The sequence below is a fragment of the Ostrinia nubilalis genome, chromosome 12, assembly GCF_963855985.1.
Source record: "Ostrinia nubilalis chromosome 12, ilOstNubi1.1, whole genome shotgun sequence".
In the NCBI taxonomy this organism is placed as follows: Eukaryota; Metazoa; Arthropoda; class Insecta; order Lepidoptera; family Crambidae; genus Ostrinia; species Ostrinia nubilalis.
This window is the reverse complement of record NC_087099.1, coordinates 7,958,176-7,978,829: the sequence shown is the minus strand read 5'-3', so window position 1 is coordinate 7,978,829 and position 20,654 is coordinate 7,958,176. Positions and strand designations below refer to the sequence as shown.

The following is a 20,654-nucleotide window of genomic DNA, read 5'->3' as shown; positions in this document are numbered from 1 at the left end:
TATGCCATCCATCACTCAATGTTATCGCTGCTGCCTCACTGGGATACATCAAACGTCATTTACAGTGATGTCAAAACGACGAACTAAAAATGGCGCTATGGCGGTGGCATAAAAGCCTATAATCTCACCTGTCCATTCGTTTGACTCAGCCGCCTCGGTGCGGGTTGCGGCGGGACCGGCGCGGGCGGCGCTTGCTTCACCGGCTGCGGTGCGGGCTGTGGTGCGAGCTGTGGTGCGAGCTGCGGTGCGAGCTGCGACGCGGGCGGTGCGACATGCGTGGACACGCGCGGTGCAGGGTGCGAGGTGTGATTGCCGACTATTGCGCTAACGTGATTGGTGGGCTTCGGTGCCGGCGGCTGTATTATCTGTGTCGGTATCGGTGACGGTGATTTGTTCACATTCTGCAGGCTCGTCTTGTGTTCTCTCACTTCGTCTGACGTCGACTTGCGCGGGGGCGTTTCGCCTATAGAAAAAACATTTCGATTTACAATCAAGCTAAGCGATGCACATAATATTATTCTTTTATTTATGTGTATAATATGGAAATGCATTTAATGATTAAGAGATAAAATATGCTTACGGTATCACATTTGAGATCTTTGAATGAAGCAGGCATAAATACTCAAAGAAAGCTTTTCTTTTTTAGCACTTTTACCAACATAACATTAATTAAAGTAAATGCGGAACAGTGGTTTTTAAATTATTTTTCTCATTGACTGTAAAAAACTTAGCTATAACACCGTATAGATATAGTCATTTGGCAGTCTTTTAGATCGTGTTTTTCATCAATTAGCCATATCAGAAGGTTCAAATTAGCATGGCAGCCATCATTCAGTTGTCAGTTCCACCACTGTTCCCATTCACACGAGCCTGTAGCTCACTCACCGTGTTCGGAGGTGATGGTTCGCTGTAACACGAGTCGCACAAAGCGCTCGTGTCCTGTAAGCAGCGACACAGCCGTCTCGTGACGCCCATTCTCCATGTCTACGCCGTTGATCTGTAAACAAAATTCACGATGAGATTGTGTAAAAATAATTAGAGAAGTTAAAACATTAAATAATCAGTTTTAAGAGTCGAAATAAAGCTACCAGCTGGGACACATGTAGAGCGGCTTGAATTCGGACACAGAAGATTCTTATGAGACTCTTATGAGACTGGCTCCGGCGCAGTTTAGAGACCACCCACCCACACTAGAATCTTTCAAAATTTAAAGTTGTTGGATCTTCGTCGTCGTGAAACAAGTACAAGGAAGATTTAATGAATGCTACTGACAATGCCACTCTTGAAGCAAAGTTTTGGGCTGACACTGTATGGGTTTGTTGTCGACACGACAAAAAGACGAAGTCGTTGAATCTACGTAGCGCTGGCGTCACGTTATTTAGTGTAAAGAGCGTCGACGCTGCGCAGGCGCTGGCAAGACGACGTTCGAAAGTCGCTAGTGTGGGTAGCAGGAAGGCGCTGGACGCAGGCCGCTACCAACCGGGCAGCAAGCATTGGAGGAGGCCTATGTTCAGCAGTGGACGTCCTATGATAGTGTTGGGGGAAGCATTTAGCGTCGCTGTCGTCCCAGTACGGAGGGGAGCCCTTCCCGCCCGCTATGCTGAACCCGAGCCCGGCTCCGTCGCGGATCAGTCCTGTGGACTGGACCTGTGCTGGTATACTGCGACACTCACCGACACCACCTTGTCGCCGACCATCATCTTGCCGTCCAGGGGAGCCCTTCCCGCCCGCTATGCTGAACCCGAGCCCGGCTCCGTCGCGGATCAGTCGTGTGGACTGGACCTGTGCTGGTATACTGCGACACTCACCGACGCCACCTTGTCGCCGACCATCATCTTGCCGTCCTTGGCGGCGGCGCCCTGCGGCGAGATGCGCGAGATGTAGATGGCGTCGCTGTCGTCCCGGTACGCAGGGGAGCCCTTCCCGCCCGCTATGCTGAACCCGAGCCCGGCTCCGTCGCGGATCAGCGTCGTGTGGACTAGGACTTTTTGTTGGTATACTGTGAAAGAAAGAAATACGTTATGTTGATTTCTTCAATTTCGTTTATAAGAATAGACTAATACTATCCGGATAGAAGAGAGGATTTGGACAAATTTCAGACAAGAGCCGTCCCTAACAATTCTCACAACGACCGGTCCTGCGCTTCCCGCATCCAGGTACTTCCCACGACCTTCAACAGATCTTCGATCCACTTAGTGCGGGGCCTGCCCAAACTACGTCTTCCCGCCCGTGGCCGCCACTCGAGAAATTTTTCTGCCCCCACATAGCTCGTAGAACAAAATGCAGACACTGATAAAATCAGTGGCCTGCCCCGTGGGGCTGAAGTTCACAGCTGGCATGATAACCACAGACGCCTGGTTGTTGTTCAGTTTCACCTGCTCCTTGTAGTCTGGCTCTATCTCCAATACACTGTGTATTTTGAGACCTAGAGTAAAAGGAACTACGTTATGACCATAACTCACCAGGCGGAATGTACGGTGCCGTGGACGGCGGCGGCGGGGAGGCCTGCAGTCGCTGGTAGTCGGCCTGTCCCGTGGGCGAGGGACTGAAGTTCACAGCTGGCGTGACCACCACAAGCGCCTGATTATTGTGCAGTTTCACCGGCTCCTTGTACTCTGGCTCGAACTCTTGGGCGTACTGGTTGCCGATGATCAGCGGTTTGGATGGAATGCCACGGCCGGTTGGGATCTGGAAATTCAATAAGTGATTTTGAAAATTAAAGTCGCCAATATTACACGATAGACATATTCTACATCTTAGACGGACAGATCAATCACTAAAAAATGATTTATTTCGAATCGGCGAGAAAAATTATACAATATTAAACAGTATATTCGCTACTGAATATAAGAAAATAAGTCATAAAATAATGGGTTATTGACTTTCAGTAAATTATTGAAGGTACATAACCCTTGTAATCCTTTAAATAGAAGTAGGTTGAAGCCTGATTATGACATTACGCCATTTTACGCTACAAAGATCAGAGTAGATAACCTCGAATACAAAACAATGTCCTTTATCTCAAGGTTAACAGATCGCAGTCCAAGATAATACAATTTGAATTGCACTTCAGTTGACACTTCCTATGATGTGCCAAAACATTATGATTTTAGTGAATGAACAAATAATTTTGTTTATCATAATTAAATCCTATATCGTAATAAAGATAATCTTTTAACGATATAGATAAAACTTAGTTAAGTGTTTATAACTCAGTAACTTAAAACATCATTGGATAAATTTTTGAAGTATATTTCTTCAGAGAACATCTATCACTAAATTGACCCATATCGATCTTTAAATATTAGAGCTACGCTGATCTCATCGTTCAATAAAAGGTTAGACAGCATATGGAATCTAATGAGGACTGACTATCAGGAGATAGTCAGCATAAAAGACATGAATAATTTAATAAAAATATAAACAATACCTGTCCATTCTCTAAAGTGGAAACTGTGTCAGTAGTGCTCGATACGGAATGGTGGCTCGCCCCACTAGGCGCTCTGCTGTGTGTCCTGTCAAAATAAACGCGTGTGATAAAGTATACAATGCAACTTGCATTTTATGCCGAAGTAAATAGATGTACAGGCGACGGCACATAGAGCTAGATATTGTGGTATCTGTTTTTGTTGTAACAGGAGCTATTTTGCAACCAAAAAAGTAAAGTCTGATGTGCTGTCCACTGTACTTTTAATACGGTTAGCAAAACGGTTTTAAAAATCTTCACGTTTTGGTTCACCGGAAAAAAAAGTGTTTATTTTCGCAAGCCCGTATGTGACACTGAAACACGTAGCTTTACGATTTATGCCGTTGATTACTGCGAAACCGGAATTTTAAATTTAAATGTGTGAACACTGCAGTACCTACTATGTACTGCAAAAAAGATTTTTTAACTTAAAAATACACTGAAGCTCGCTTATAAATTTTTTGTCTCATTTTGGTGGTTTACACAGTTTAGGGCGATTGACGCAACCAATTAGCATTACCGTTTTTTGCTATTTACCTGGTGGAATTAGGTGAATCCCTGGTGACGACAAGCGTCAACGTTTGTCCACTAGCTTTTAGGACTTCCACAGCATAGTAATGGTCCACCTCAACGACAGACGTACCGTTCACTGACAGTACTTTGTCGCCCACCTGAAAATTATACCGTACTTTATTATACACGTAGAAAGTGCTACATTTATAGTCGACTTTTATTGGACATAGCATTTCTCTACGTGGGAGTCTGAACGTTTTACGCGTTATGGGATTTCTCGTGGCATAAACACAATGTTTAATTAAAATTCCGTATCACTCATAACTTGATAAACATTTCAATTCACTGCTAATTGTCTACCAGAAAAACTTCACTTGGAATCTAAATATGTAACTCATTCAATTTTACTATACATCCATAGACACCTACTAGTACACAATTTTCGTTGACCAAAACACATAAAACGATTTAATGGAATACAAGATTGATGCGTGTCAAGCGCGTAACAGCAGCCGTAGTTATGGCCACAAATAAAGATGTCATAAGCGGAAATTGATTTCAAAGTCAATGTTGAACAACACCGTCGCAAAACTCGCAATAAATCCTTCGGTCAAGAAGTTACTATTTTCGTCTCTGAATCATTGTTTTTATAACTGAGACTCTAACCATTTGAACTCAGGTACCCATAACCTAAAAATTCCATTATGTCATAGCTTGCACGCAGAAGAAATTCAATAACTGACCATAGGTATCTCAATTAAGTTTAAATGCCAGTGGGGTCAAGAATAAATTGACCAATCATTCACTTGATATTCAATAACAACGTTGATGTAAAATGCATTTTTGTACAGGCGATGAAAGATGATGAAAATTGAATTCAATCGCGATGCTCTGTAAAAATATTTGTTCGTCGTTTTGTCGTAGATTGACGTGCATGATATTTTTTTCTGTTCAAACTTATAAATGAAGATAAAATATAGCTCGAAATCCATTCATCATTTTGTTACAGTTTAGAGGCAGGCTTACTGGATTTGTATCAAGAGACCCTGATTTTCCGTAGGAATTTGTGTTTTGTTTATTTACGCTAAACAATATTTATTTTGGGTCCAAATCATGCATAGCGTTAGTAACCCACCCTATGACCAGCCATATACGCCGGGCCGCCAGGCGTGACCCTCGATATGAAGATGCCATCGACATCGCCAATGTACGGCATAAAGCCACGACCGCCGGCGATACTGAGGCCGAGACCGCCGGTTGCGCACGCGATCCTAACCTCTATGCAATGCTCATATTTGTTTTAACATCACACGTATACTACTCACCCTAAGACCAGCCATATACGCCGGGCCGCCAGGTGTGACCCTCGATATGAAGATGCCATCGTCATGGCCAATGTACGGCGTGGAGCCACGACCGCCAGCGATGCTTAGCCCGAGACCGCCGGCTGCGCGTGCGATCCTAACTTCTATGCATCGCTGGTCGCTCACCACTCGCGCTTCGCTCTCGGCACGGTCGGATACTGATTCACCTGAAAATACAATAAGGATAAACCTCTACTACCGACGATTAAGGGACAATTATGCGAACATCAGGCACCCTCAACCCGTCTGGTCATCGTGGGGAGAGTAGACTATATCCTTCATTTGTCTCTAATAAATAATAGAGTCGTGCAATGGAGGCTAAGTAAATGACCTGATGATCATAATGGTGTTGATAAATAACCGTTACAAAAACTTGTAAAAACTTTCAAAAACTGCTATATTGTGCTTTTAATTGTTAGATTAATGTAAGGGTATGTAAAAATGCCCCACTCAATTTAACCATTGAAATTGACTTTCCTTTCAAGTGATATTCTATGTAAAATTAAAATACCGTTGCAAGATTCTCAACAAAGATCGTGATAATCGTAGTAGTTGTTTTTCAGCTATTCCTAGTCATAGAAATTCCAAAAGAGTTATCAGGAGTGTCTATTTCAAATGGCTTTCGTCGTGGTTAACAAGAAAAGTCATGGTAAGCGGCTAACATTCCAAACATAGCTCTCACGGCAAAATCGTGGAATATCTCAAAGTTCATTTATTTTTACTATTGTATGAGAAACTTTTTAGAATGTTCTCATAAACTGTTACGCAAAGATACGGTAAATTCACAATTACATAAAAAATAATTAACTATGTAAGTACAATATGTATTGTCTATGTAAGCCTGTACTTTTGATGGAAATCATGTTGTAATAAATATTGGTAATGAATAATAAAAACAAAAGTTAGTTTTCTAATCCTAGACGCAGACCACCGACTTTAGTTGGCCGATAGTTGAGTCTGGCTGTTAATCAGTATGGAGATGTATGAAAGTGCGCACATTAAATCGGCCGATTCTTCATACAAATTAGAATCGGGCCTAACTATCAGCCAACTAAAAGTCTTTAGTCTGCGCCTAGGCTAAATGACAATAATCGACTACTGGAACCAAACATCTTGAACATCTGAACATTGTTGTAAAACTTATCTTCTTACCACGATAAGATTGCATTGGAGCTCTATTTATGAAATCGCTCGTAAGAGTTATGTACCTACTATTTTTAAGTTATGGCTAACTGTAAGTCACGATGTCCGTGACTCTTGTAATAGTCCAGTCAATGAATGCTTTAACGACGGTGTAGAGAGAAATCCGTGGAACACAATTTCTGACCTCGGGACTTTATTTAGACTAGTTAGGAGGTGAACATTGCAAAAGTCCCCGCCCTTAGCCTTTGAGCCGGCGGGGAGAGGGGAGTTTAAAGGTACCACTTTTCGGTTTTTCGCTTAATCCTCGGAAACTATGCGTCCTAGTCTCATGACTACTATGAACCAAAAAAAGCTTATTCAATTTGCTACAGGTGAGATTGTCAAGTTTTTCTATATCTTGTATAGTTTTTGCGGCATCTGCTCTAGAAGGTCTGTAATATTGGAAATTTTATCTTTGTCTTACATGTTCCCATCAGGAGAAAATCGACTAAATCAACATTGAGCTAATATTCTAGACATGCGGGAGCATGTTAAGCCCAGTTCTAGGTAGGGTACTGCACCGTGCGTATATTTAGACGAACCACTTGGAGCCACTTTTGACTCCTCATCACTCAAAAACTACTGTGCATTAACACTTCAAATTTGGCTCATGTGTTGAGACTTGCAAGATAAACATCAGCTTCAAATTTCATAAATATACCTCAAACGGTTATTTAGGTATTGACGTTCAAAAATCGACATTTAGGACACTAAAATCTATCTATCACCTGTGAAATGTTAAAATTTACTGGTTTTTTATTTGTTCCTTTGTATTTACACAACTATCTATCTGGATGCCAAATTTGAACCTCCAAGGTCATCTGGAAGTGGTTAGAATTTGGTCAATAGGTCAGACATGTAGATTTTTGGACGTCAATATCTAAAGAACCGTTTCAGGAATACTTATGAAATTTGAAGCTGATGTATATCTTGCAAGTCTCAACACATGAGCCAAAGGACATCATCCATTTTGGTCCAAAATCAAAAGTGCCGGCCAAAAAATAAAAGTGCTGCATTCTGATAGAATACGTCCGCCTTAGCATTTATTATTATGGCACCAAAGCTGTAGCACCACTGTGCATCGTAGTATTTGAGCTCTAAAAATATATGAAACGACTGACTTTGATCTCAAATACTACGATGCACAGTGGTGCTACAGCTTTGGTGTCATAGTAACAAATACTAAGGCGGACGTATTCTGTCAGAATACAGCACTTTTATTTTTATTGGCCGACATTTTTGATTTTGAACAAAAAATGTATGAATCGTCGATGAATTTTAGATCTCAAATACTCGACACACAGTGGTGCTACAGCTTTGGTGCCATAGTAACAAATGCTAAGGCGGACGTATTCTGTCAGAAGACAGCACTTTTTGTTATTGGCCGACACTTTTGATTTTGAACAAAAAATGTATGAATCGTCGATGAATTTTAGATCTCAAATACTCGACGCATAGTGGTGCTACAGCTTTGGTGCCATAGTAACAAATGCTAAGGCGGACGTATTCTGTCTGAACACAGCACTTTTCTTTTTATTGGCCGACACTTTTGATTTTGAACAAAAAATGTATGAATAATCGATGACTTTTAGATCTCAAATACTCGACGTACAGTGGAGCTACGGCTTTGGTGCCATAGTAACAAATGCTAAGGCAGACGTATTCTGTCAGAATACAGCACTTTTTTTTGTTGGCCGGCACTTTTGATTTTGGACCAAAAATATATGAAACGTGGATGATGTCCTTTGAAGTGTTAATGCACAGTAGTTTTTGAGTGATGAGGAGTCAAAAGTGGCTCCAAGTGGATCGTCTAAATATACGCACGGTGCAGTCCCCTCCCTGGAACTGGGCTTAACATGCTCCCGCATGTCTAGAATATTAGCTCAATGTTGATTTAGTCGATTCTATCCTGATAGGAACATGTAAGACAAAAATAAAATTTCCAATATTACAGACCTTCTAAAGCAGATGCCGTGAAAACTATACAAGATATAGAAAAACTTGACAATCTCACCTGTAGCAAATTGAATAAGCTTTTTTTGGTTCATAGTAGTCATGAGACTAGGACGCATAGTTTCCGAGGATTAAGCGAAAAACCGAAAAGTGGTACCTTTAAACCCCCCTCACCCCGCCGGCTCAAGGGCTAAGGGCGGGGACTTTTGCTGTGTTCACCTCCTAAATAGCCTAAATAAAGTGCCGAAGTCAAAAATTGTGTTCCACGGTTTTCCATCTATAATGCTTTATTGACTGGACTATAATACTTAATAATATTACTTAACTGTAAAATCTATAGTAACTTATAAATGGAAAGCAAATTGTATGATGGTGATTGGTGAAGTCACGCGTATATAATACTCTTATCTATATTTGCTTATTTATAGTTTTATTGCTCAGGCAATCTAATTTATTTTGTTTAATTATTATACATGTTTACATTAATTAAATCATTCCTAACAAATTAATAAGAAAACTGCATCCTGTTACGAGGCAATATACATTAATTTATATTTCAACTCTTTCCTGAAGAGATACTTAATAGTATATTGCTACTTATGCCCAGGCTAGATTACTACTTATATTTGGATGTCTATATCTGCGCTACTTAACATACCATCGAGATAAAGGCCGGCTGCACAACACTGATCAATAACAAACGTTACGAGTGTTCGGTTCATATGTAGCGTATGATTGATTATGTAAAGCGCATTGTTTCGGAACAGTGGTCATTTGCGCAAGACGCGCGTCATCGCTCACCAAGTCTAAGGCCAAACATTAGCAAAACAGTTAAAACATCCTAACTATACTTAAGGAAACGGACCATTGGACAGAGATTACGAGAAAACCCGAAGAAGGTATGCTTTAATAGATAGTTTACAGCAAATGTAGAAAATGCTGTAAAAGGAAATGGACCATTTACTAATTCGTGGGAAAAATGCGGTAAGTAGATACGACAAAGTCAGTAGCGTACAATTAACGCAATGACCATTTCAATGAAGACGAAACATCTTGACACGGAAAGCGAATTATGCAAGGCCCCGTCCTCATCTAACGAATCGTGGGAGTCACAAAGTGCCGGCAATAATTACTCCTGACCCTGCGACGATCTCGCATGAACAATGTGTTGCAAGGATGCAGGTCGCTGCATTAGCAAGGTCAATGATTTACATCATACGATCACGATTACACGACACTGTCACGACACAACGTGATAGAGTAACATTCTCCTAGAGCCATTTAACTTTCACGCACACATTTTGGTAATGGATTTAAAAACTGTCAGTACTTCATTAGTAATGTTGCGAAGCTAGATAATAAACAATCGGAGATATGACACTAATTAATGATACGTTTCTAATGCAACTGCGTTTCTCTTCTTCCATCGACAAAGCACACATAGGAGAATTGAATAACAAATGATCGTGTGGCCGTTTGGTGCTTTCGCACGACAATCAACATGTCAAGGCGGATGAATGGGCTGCAGTGAAATCATGATCCAGAATGGCTGTTAGTCCTGTGCGCACCACAATAGCCAATCAGATGCGATACTTTCACCCCCAGGTAACCTTAATAGAATAACAACGTAACCATTGTACCCAGAACGAGTCGTGATAGTTTACAGAGGAACTCGTGACTCTAATTTCAAGTAGTCTTATTTTATTGGAAATCGTCTCTGGGATCGATAGGGTTTTAACTCCAATGGGAATAACGGACAGGTGAAAATGAAACGTGAAACGTTCAAGTTATTAATGGAAAACATCTGAAGCTTATCGCTATTTGTAGAAGATTACACGTGTTAAAGATAAAATTGCAGTGCGCGATATCGAGTTGAAACTAGGTGGGTAATCCATTTAATAAGGGAAAATGTGGTAGCAATGTAAGAAATTGCTGTTATGATGGGTAAAAGCTAGGAGGTGGTCCGTTAATGTAAAATTAAGAGAGTAATCAGATTTAATGGCGGCGGCGGGCAAAGCTTAATGGGTTTAAATGTTCTACACGTACATAGTGCGCCGGTCTGGCCTCGAGACCGTTTCGCCGTAAATCTACAAAACATATGGCTTCATACGTCGTAAACAACATGCGCGACCTATACTATGTGGCCATTACAATGAGTTTACCTGGCCTCCAAAGTTAGTCGCATAAATCTTCGACACAAATTGAGTTTATGAACGTTGGAACTAATTCTTACGAAATTTTTATTACCCTTTGACCTATTAGATACCGCGGAAGTAATTCGATATTGGTTTATAGAGCCAATAAAAAATACATTAATATAAAAAATAAAATATAACGCGTAGAAAGTTAACCATTAATATCTTTATGTGTGGGATGCACAATCGTTATTGCAGCAAAAACAAAGAACCGAAGAAATGCGTAATACCTAATTCGGAACGTGTATTTTTTTATAACCTTTACTCGATCTTCTACACGGAATTTCGGTTCGGTTGGCACACGCCTCAAGCAGTTTAATTTAAACGATGACATAATTGCCAAGAGCAATAATAAGAGATGAGAACTCGTAGTACCTTCAAATGTACTTATACTGCCTCACCTCTAATAACATCGAAGGTATTGCGCAGTTGAGAAATACCTTTGGAAGTGTGAACTTGTTAAGGCAAGGGCTACATGAATGTGAATGACGATATTCGTATCTTTGGTTTTTAAATAGCCGTATGACATAATGCAAAGTGATTTTATCAATGCTGATAATAGGCTTTAATGTCTAAAGATTTTTATTAATTTGATACGAAGGCATTAAACTTGAAGGTGCGGTTGGATAGCTTTGTGTCTATGTATAAACAAAAATATAAATATTGCACTCAATATCTAGGTCAAATTATTATGAGCACGATCCACCTGTATCAATAACAAATTAAAGTTTACTGTTTATAACATGCAAGAGAACTTGTTTTGGCTAGAGGAATGGCACGCGCGCGCCCATGGCATTATAAAACGCTTCAACGAAATAACATGTGAGTGATGACCGCATGCTACTGTTTCACCTTCACAGGTTGTGTGTTCATTGTACTACTCAGTCGCAAAACATTGTGTATGGCCTATTGCGTGATCGAGAGCGCATTGGACGAACACATTCATTGTCCATTGCATTACCCCATTGCATGACTTTATGTAACTTCGTAAGCATTAAGTGGTCTATCCGATTTCTGATCAGAATAATTACCGCATTTCTGATCTCATCTATAGGTCTTTATGTAAGGCCAGCATGAGCATTAATTTAGGATTGCTAACACGGGGATTTTGCGAAATCTAATTGCGTCTATTTCATCAAATAAAATGGAGCAGTTTTATTGAATGCCACGGAAAGGAGAACCGGTTGCAGATTAGAATGCATACCTTTTTAAAAGCAAGAATAAGGTTCCGTCACACCGACTTTGCATTAAAGAAAGACACCATGAGCTCTAAGCTTTATGCGATGTTATTAATTATTAGGGAGTGTGTCCGTTATTTTGGTGTAAGTCGACCTTTAGATATGCATCGGATCACAAACACCAGCGGGATTAGCCCACCGAGAGCAGATTAATGTTGTGTACCGAATGACCCTAATATTTCCCGTGGAGTTCACGCTGCGCTCTACCGGTCGTAATGAACTAATAAATACAAATGCACTCACTTTTTGCACGGTGCCTTTGATGTTTATGTTTCCCGGCTCAATTTTAAGGTAAATTTCAGATAAATTGCTATCTTTTGATCGAAATTATAGCAATTAGTTAGGCGGTCGGTTAAATCTAGAGTAAGAAAGGTATAATTTACGTTCTTTCGCGACAAACAGTAATATGTCGCCTTTCTTAACCATGTCGGGATATCGTAAATACTGTGGATCGACTTGTAATTAATGCAATTTCCGTGAGATGTAATAAATTGATGCCGGTACCGGTGACATTTACATTATAGAGCATGATATCCGTTCACTACCAATTTTCTGTAATTGACCCGCTGCATATCATAGATTTGCAATTAAAATGATTAATGTTTATTCAATAGCTTAATATAAGTCAATTATAATGTACCCAATTTCTAATTAATTAAAAAAAAACAATAAAAATAAGAGAGAAGCTACATACTTGCAGTATATCATATTTATTAATGAGTGATATGTGTAGCCTAAGCCCAATAATAATAAATAACGTATTCAGCTAGTTAGTACCCATTAGTGTTTAGTTAGAATATCCTAATAGGCAAGTGCAAAAGATGACATCTCTGTTGCAACACAAGCTGGATGTTTAAATGGTTAATAAATTACATCTTTTATGTATGTTACACGGTAGTTCAGCAGCTACTGAATAATTAATTGAAAGTTTACTCAACGCATGCAACATAATAGCAGTGTGCACTCTGGTACAAGTATAATAAATTAATTAAATGATGGAGGAATAAACAAGACGATGAAGACCATAAAACCTGACCAAAGGCGTCGTTTAACGTCAACCACACAGGCAAAGATTAATTATAACCCTAACATGGTTAATTCGAGTAGGTTGCCATACTTGCCATATTAACCAGTTCCCTTGATTACAGATTAATAACGTAGGAAAGTGAACTTACGCTTTTTCCTCCTTATTACACCCATTTCCTGGTCTCAAACTATTCCCTTTTACTTCCTCGACGGGGTTTGCGATGTCCGTAGCCGGCTTTATTACCGGCTTTCTGGTTAGTGTCGGACGTCTATCAACTGGGAGAGCACCGGGAGGTCACCCTAACGCATTCCAAATAGGACATTGTCCAATTTGTGTACGTCCGAATAGTTTTGTTGTTGTGACGTTGCGTTATATTGGAGTTCGAGCGTTGTAATCAAAACAAACAGATGACGGTCGAAACAGACGGTTCGTAGTGCGCGTGCGACGATGCGTGCGCACTGCCCGGGGCGCAAGCGGCGACGGAATGCGCGCACCACCTCGGAGGCTGCGGCGCCGGCGCCCGCGCCCGCAATCGCGACCTCTCCGCTCGAATAAAAATAGAAAGTCTTAACCTGACGCATACCGACTCCTTTTATTTTTACCCCCGAGTTATCTACCCATTATCTGCATCTATAGTTCGAATCTGAACCATATTTGACTGACCGGTACGAGAACACTTTCGATTATTAATTTAACCAGGCCTAATGATACGACTGATTAAATCTAAAGCTTTAACAATATAACTTATACATAATTATTAGTACGGTGCGTTTCTTTTTTGGGAAGAAAATATCAGGAATGCTAGACGAAACAATCCACAGTAGATCGAACATAAAGAGTTCTCAAGAAGGAATGCGCAGCAATTATAAATTAAAAACCGATCGTGCTACACATTTGCCAAACCAACTACCAATTAAAACGCAACTTATGTTCAAGCATGAAACAAACAACTGAAGTTAACTGACCTAAAATAAAAATATAACACGGAACCAGTTAATTGAATCTGCATACATCCAGAAAGAACCTTTCAAGAAAGATAACAGGCGCCTCCGCTATTAGCTGGAGAAAATTAGAAACTCCGTAAGTCAATCTGGATACGGCTTTCAGTTTAAAGTGGATTATTAAGCAGGACCTGAGCGTTTCAGCTTTCGAATGGCAGTCCGACAAGTGATCTACATACGGCGAGTGCACCTTGCGGAGTGTCATTAAACATATGCAAGGATGCCAATTAGATACGGCACGCGACGCTCCATCGTTACAATCCAAAGACCCACTTGACAAAGCCAAACCCGTTCGCAAAAACACATATTCGTTGCTTGTATGTAAACATTTGCATTTCAAAACATTCATATAACGGTCCTTTTAATATTGCTTGGATTCTATGGTAAGTCAGGATCCGTTCTTTCTAGGTGGGCGGGTCGCTAATACTTCAATGTAAACGTACGACGTACGCGAAAGTTTATGCTGGATATCTGTTTTCCTATTTCGATTTATTACACTATTTTACCCTCGCGCAACTATGGACCGTAATAACTCAAAAACTGATTAAAATACCTATAAATAGCAATTCACGTTGAAAGCAACTAGTTATGCTCATCTTTAACTTCAGAAAGTCTAATTAGCAATTAGTAAACCCTTTGAAAGTCATTTAATTGAAGAAAGCTTTGCAGGGTATCATATTGTCGACGCGCTTCAGTAACTCATTTCACAGGTTCACTTTCGAGACCCGCGCCCACGGCACGGATGTAAACCGCAGCGAGGCTTCCTGCGCCCGCTGATTGTCTATGTACAAGCAGTAGCTGCGGTCACTGCCGGCTCTCACGCAAGAATAGGAGAAATGCAACGTAGACTCAGGATTATTACTGTCTTAGGGCCGTCTTACACGCATCATAATACTCGTACATTGAGTTTTGAGATTTAGTTCATTTTGAGATGGGGAACATTGTTCCCTAAATTCAGTTCATAAGACTGTTATAAATTTTACCACATAATACTCTGATGGATCCTTGCAAAGAAGCTATGAGATTAAAATTTGATCCATTTAATATACATTTTTAAAACCATTATTTGGAACATTGGAAATCAGAAATTTCCGTGCATCACAACAACAGCTATTGAAAATTATAAATAACTTGAAAAAATCGAACTGCCTAAGATTAGTTTGAGATGCGACTCTAAACGCTAAAAATTAAATAACAGCTATTGAGCCGGGCATCTCTATGGAGGACCATATTTTCCGTCATAATCATTCCTAACTTTTTGGTACAAAACAGTACGTCACGTAACACAGAAATGTAAGATGTGCCTTATACAGATAGAATGAATTAGACGCGTCTGGCTCGACACAAAGGCGAGGTAATTGTGAATCTGTCCAGATTGCTTGTCCGAGATAAGTTACGGAGTGAAACTGATAGATAGCGCGCACGCCAGATAAAATCACAGTCGGATACCAAAGGGTTTGAGCATAAAGGCCACATCGATCAGAGAAATAGTACTGCACCAGACAATATCCCTAATCACAAATACGCAAGGTAATTACGCCATAACAAGGACTTTCACAAACTTGAGATGCGGACGCATGAAGATTGATAACACAAAAGAAAAACGTGAGTAAGGTAAACGGCTACTAGTTCGTGATAGTACGTAAGTTCGTAAGTTTTTTTTCTAGCTCAAATAATAAGCAAATGGAATATTATTTATTAAAATTCTTCATTACTACAAAAACTCTATTATTTAAGCTATCTAAAAAACTAAGTACCAACATTGTGGCTCCAAAAATGAGGGCAATACGAAGCTTCAAACTCTCAGAGAGCCAAAAACAGCCGTGCGGCGTGCAAAGGTTGCTCTCACCCTAAGGTTAGCGCTCCAACTTCTTAAGCTTATAGAAAGGCGAAGGAACGCCCATTTGAATAAAACTTGTAATAGTGGTTTCATGTGTTCCTTGACAATTGATTTGGCTTAGAAAGAAGTTATAAGAAAACGTAGAATTCCTTTAAAATTGCGATTAATTGACTCACGAAATAGCGTACATATTATTTTTCGGGTGTCCCCTATTTCGTGACACTACCGAATCAAGGATATTGTGGATAACATTTTGATGCTTGGTTTTTAAATAATTATTTATGATAATTTAAATGTAAGTTATGAAACAAATAATGCATTTATTTAAGTTTCTCATGACCTAAATTCGGTATATGTTTCGTTCACTAGAATTTATATGACACGTGTTTGAAGTTCATATAAATGACCAATTTTAAGATAAATTAGCATAAGTACTACCAGTGCAATTTTGGTTTTAATTCGATTTGTTTTATTTATCTTTGTTTATTTGTGTAATATATGGGATAGATAATAGTTAATTGACACAATTTGACAAAAATCCATGAATTTTACTTGGGGAATTTGGAATAATCAATATCACGAAACAAGAAACCGTATTAATGTTACTTTTTTCCAAGTTCGTGATATATAAATGTATAGTGTTAGGTACTTTTATGATACATACCATCAAAGAAATCGACATATTACCTACCTTAAAAAATTTATTAATTACTTACTTTTTATTATGAATCATTGGCGTATCTGGGGTTATTTTCAGGGGGGGGGGGGCTACCCTCACTTGAAGCAGCTCCAGAGATGGGATTAGTGGGAAGGGGGGGCGCCCCCCCTCCACATTTCTAATGGCTTGTATAAATATTTTCACATAATACTTATCGTCAGAAATAACAAATCAAAATTTCATGGGTACGAAGAGGGGGGGGGGTGGCAGCCCCCCCCCCCCCCACATTTCTAATGGTTATATAAATATTTTCACATATTGTTAGAATTAACAAATCAAAATTTTATACATAGGTACGTACCTAGCTAGACTCACATTATTTCTCATAAATATTTCAGGTAAGTAATATCGTCAATTTCACACAATTCATTTATTCTAAATGTATATTTTCGTTTTTAAATTTATTATACCCTTAATCATTATTAAAATATCCTAACTCGATCCATAAAACCTTATCCCGAAATAGGGGACATGAGTTCACGAACTTAGAATCAGAGCAAAATTTTATCACGAAACAGGATCCAAACAAGAGGTCCACAGAACAATTAATATTTAAAAAAGTTCAAACTATATAACTATAATTTATGTATTAAGTTACTGTCAAAAGACCAAAGTTTAGCATACAAAAGCTTTCATACTGATATCATGCTTGGTTATTTTTAAATAAAATGTTAAAGTCGTAAGTGCCTTAATATACCGAAGTAGGGGGCACTTACCTTACACTACCAGCAATAATTACAGTACAGCGAAAGGTGTTTTGTAGCTAACATTGTAATAACATCTCCCAAATTACAATCTATGACATTAATTTATCGCGTTCGAAAGTAAAACTTAGTAATTTACGCTCGAGTTCATGACTGACAGATCCCTAACGTTACAAAACAATTTTTGTTTATTGCTCAATCACACTCGTGGATGTAAAATAATAACGTGTGTTTTCTGCCTGCCATTTTAACGGTCCAAAGGTGATAGTGTGTTTTGCGTGGAATTAGAAACGTTATAGAGATGCTTTTAATTGCGCCAGCCAATATACCTATATTATTTCAATAAGTATAGAAAAGGTACATATAAGTAGTGAAATGCGGTAATAAAAACGAGATGTTATTTTCATCGTAGCTGCGAGTTCACTAGTGTCAATCGTGCTCGTCTCCTTTTCTATCGGGCATCGGCGCACGACGTAGGAGCGCACGCGCACTCCCGGCGTGCACCTTCTCCCAAGCTCATCCGTTATTTGTTATCCAGCCGCCTAAACAACCTCCACGAATACCGTACCCGATCGACTTTCTATCTGATAACGGACATCATTATACAACATGAATGAAATAGATTATGATTCGCCCGCCTTTTGTTACATTTGCCACTTATTGTGAACGCTTATACTTATTACATAAATTCCCAGTATCAAAACATCGTTCCAAATAAAGAACGTAAAGGTCGAGAGAAAACTTTCCAATGAAATGCTGTAGAAGGCACAACAATAATTGAAGAGTGTTATGTCGTTTTATCTAAAACGATTCCATAATGATCTACATTTTGGTAGCCGTCATTTATAATTCGCATTCATTGTGCGATTTCTATTCAGGCATTAGAAACTAAGCATAGTCTAAAACTGTTTAAAGTAATTGATATTCTCTAATAGGACAAGACGCATAAAAGATGATAATTTGCCATTGGCCTTCGAACAGAAAGAAGACAGTTTTAATATGCATACCAAAAAGGTGACTTCATGTATGCCAACGGAACAATATTTGTGTACGCGCCAGCATTAAAACCTCATACATTTCAAACTCATGTCACACTATTCTATCACTCATTCTGACAGTCCTTTTTCCTATCCTCTCCCTCCCACCTTCAGTCTCGCTCTCGCATCGCAACGCGCCGCTTCGCCTACCTATCTGGGCGTTAATTACTAAATAAGTATCCAAAATAAACCAATTCAAATAAACCCAAATCGCGCGCTAAACTCAACTCAATAAAAATTCAAGTGTTTGTGAAAGTGAAAGAAGAACCAAGCTTGGACCGTCCTGTGGAGTCTGCTCAATCGAAGGTATCCCATCCCGTTCCTATCCCAATCTCCTACAACTCCTTTCTGAATAAAAATTCAAGTGTTTGTGAAAGTGAAAGAAGAACCAAGCTTGGACCGTCCTGTGGAGTCTGCTCAATCGAAGGTATCCCATCCCGTTCCTATCCCAATCTCCTACAACTCCTTTCTGGTCCTTCGAGCCGGATGGTTCATTTCCTATCCTTTACACTTACAGAAAATCACAACTACACATTTTCACGCATCCGTCATTTTGACAACTCTCTAGAAAATTCTAGAAAATTCGCTCGTTTGACACATTCTTTCTGGAAAGTTCGATTCGTTTGATATTTGACACATTCTAGAAATTACTATTCGCTCAAACGTCAACTCGTTGTTTGTAAACACGTGTATTTTTAAATTCAATCTTTTAAAATTTTATTTCAATTCAATTTCAAATTCGCTTACATACGCTACGCATTTTATTTTCCTACTGGATTATAAATAAATACGCACAACTCAACTCATTTTTAACGCTAGCTCTCGTGCGTGTGTTTGCTCACCTACAATACAATGGAGGGAGTAAAACGCAAAATTAATTTGCTTGAAGCTAAAAAAGAAGCGCTTTTTCAGAGGGTTCAGGAACTATACGACCTCAGCCTAAAGGTCTCCGACCCTCAGATTGAACAAATTTTCATGTCTCGCATGCATTCGATTGAAAAAACAAGATCGGATTTTCTTGATACTATTGACGAACTTAATTTGTGTTATATGAAAAATGATGAGGAACTCAAACCTACATTTGCCGCACTCAACTCGTTTGACGATTTGTACTGTAACATCCTTTCGGTGCAAAGCTCCATCGCACAACTAAAGGCCAACACAGAGCGTCGCAAACAGGATTTCGTAAAAAAATTACCGCCTTTAGAACTAGTCTCTTTCGACGGAGCCCCTTCCAAGTGGCCCGTTTTCTACCAAAATTTTAAAACTCTTATTCATGAGAACACTGGTTTGTCTCCAGGTGAAAAGGCTCAATACCTTATAGGAAAACTTTCCGGAAAAGCACTTACAATTTGCTCGGGTATTCCACCTACTGGTGAGAACTATTGCATAATTTGGAACAACCTATTAGAAAAATACCAAGACATAAGAGTACAAGCCTCTATGTATTTGGAACAGTTAATAAACTTCAAATCGCAATCTTTAGATGAATTTTTGGAACAGTATTGCTCAGCTGAAGCTGCCTTACGACGTTTACAGATTGATGACCTTTCCGATTTCATTTTGACTCATATTGCTCTCAGTAAATTAGACAAAGACACTCTAAATTTATTTGAACAATCCATTAAGCACGTAAAAATGCCTACGTTTAATGATCTCAAGACTTTTATAAAAGAACAGAATAAAATCCATGCTTTACGCTTATGTTTTACGCAGAATAAGCCGTACGTTAATAATAAAACGAATTTCGCATCGCAGTCTAAAAACTCGAAACCGACACAGTCGTTTGTTTCTAATACAGCTTCTGGAGTAAAACTCAATCAACATTACTTCCAATCTCAACCGAATTCGCAAGGCTCATACACTCCATCCGCTGTACGCAAGAATTGTCAACTTTGTAAGACGGAACCTGAACATGCCCTGTTCAAATGCAGTTATTTTCGCTCGAAAAATGCGCCAACTCGCTACTCTTTAGTGAAAAAATGTAACTTTTGCCTCAATTGTTTGGGCTTTCATAATGTTAAATATTGCAAATCTCAAAATCGTTGCTCAGTTTGCCAACGTAAACATCACACTCTTATTCATATAGATAACTTTAACGTGAATAGACCTATGACGTCACAACAGCTGACTTGCAGCGCTACGCTTTCGCCGACCGACGCGTCCATGTCCGCGCCCGGTCCGGTCACGCCGCCGTTGCAATCGATGCCAACCAACAATGTATCTCTCTCTGCAGTCACGCCGTCGATCGCTGATGAATCTAGTACCACGGTCTTATTACCCACCGCGTCAGTGTATACTTATGACAATAATAAGACGTGTCAAAAATTACGCGTGTTTCTAGACACAGGTTCGATGAGCAACTTTATCACAAATAAATGTTGTGCGCGACTGAACTTAAAAGTCAATCCGCTAC

General features: G+C 39.5%; 1 protein-coding gene across 10 annotated transcripts in view; it reads right to left on the bottom strand.

Moving 5' to 3' along the window:
- Positions 1–20,654, bottom strand: part of LOC135076885 (protein lap4) — a 91,977-nt gene that overhangs the window by 19,191 nt on the left and 52,132 nt on the right. For 9 of the 10 annotated variants that reach the window (XM_063971384.1, XM_063971385.1, XM_063971390.1 and 6 more), the window contains 7 exons: positions 5,305–5,510; positions 4,004–4,137; positions 3,431–3,515; positions 2,463–2,688; positions 1,809–1,999; positions 886–997; positions 129–463 (listed from right to left, as the gene is read on the bottom strand). In XM_063971384.1, the coding sequence (XP_063827454.1) occupies positions 129–463; positions 886–997; positions 1,809–1,999; positions 2,463–2,688; positions 3,431–3,515; positions 4,004–4,137; positions 5,305–5,510 (1,289 nt within the window). The remainder of the gene's footprint in view (positions 1–128; positions 464–885; positions 998–1,808; positions 2,000–2,462; positions 2,689–3,430; positions 3,516–4,003; positions 4,138–5,304; positions 5,511–20,654) is intronic. The other variant, XM_063971388.1, reaches the window with a different exon arrangement.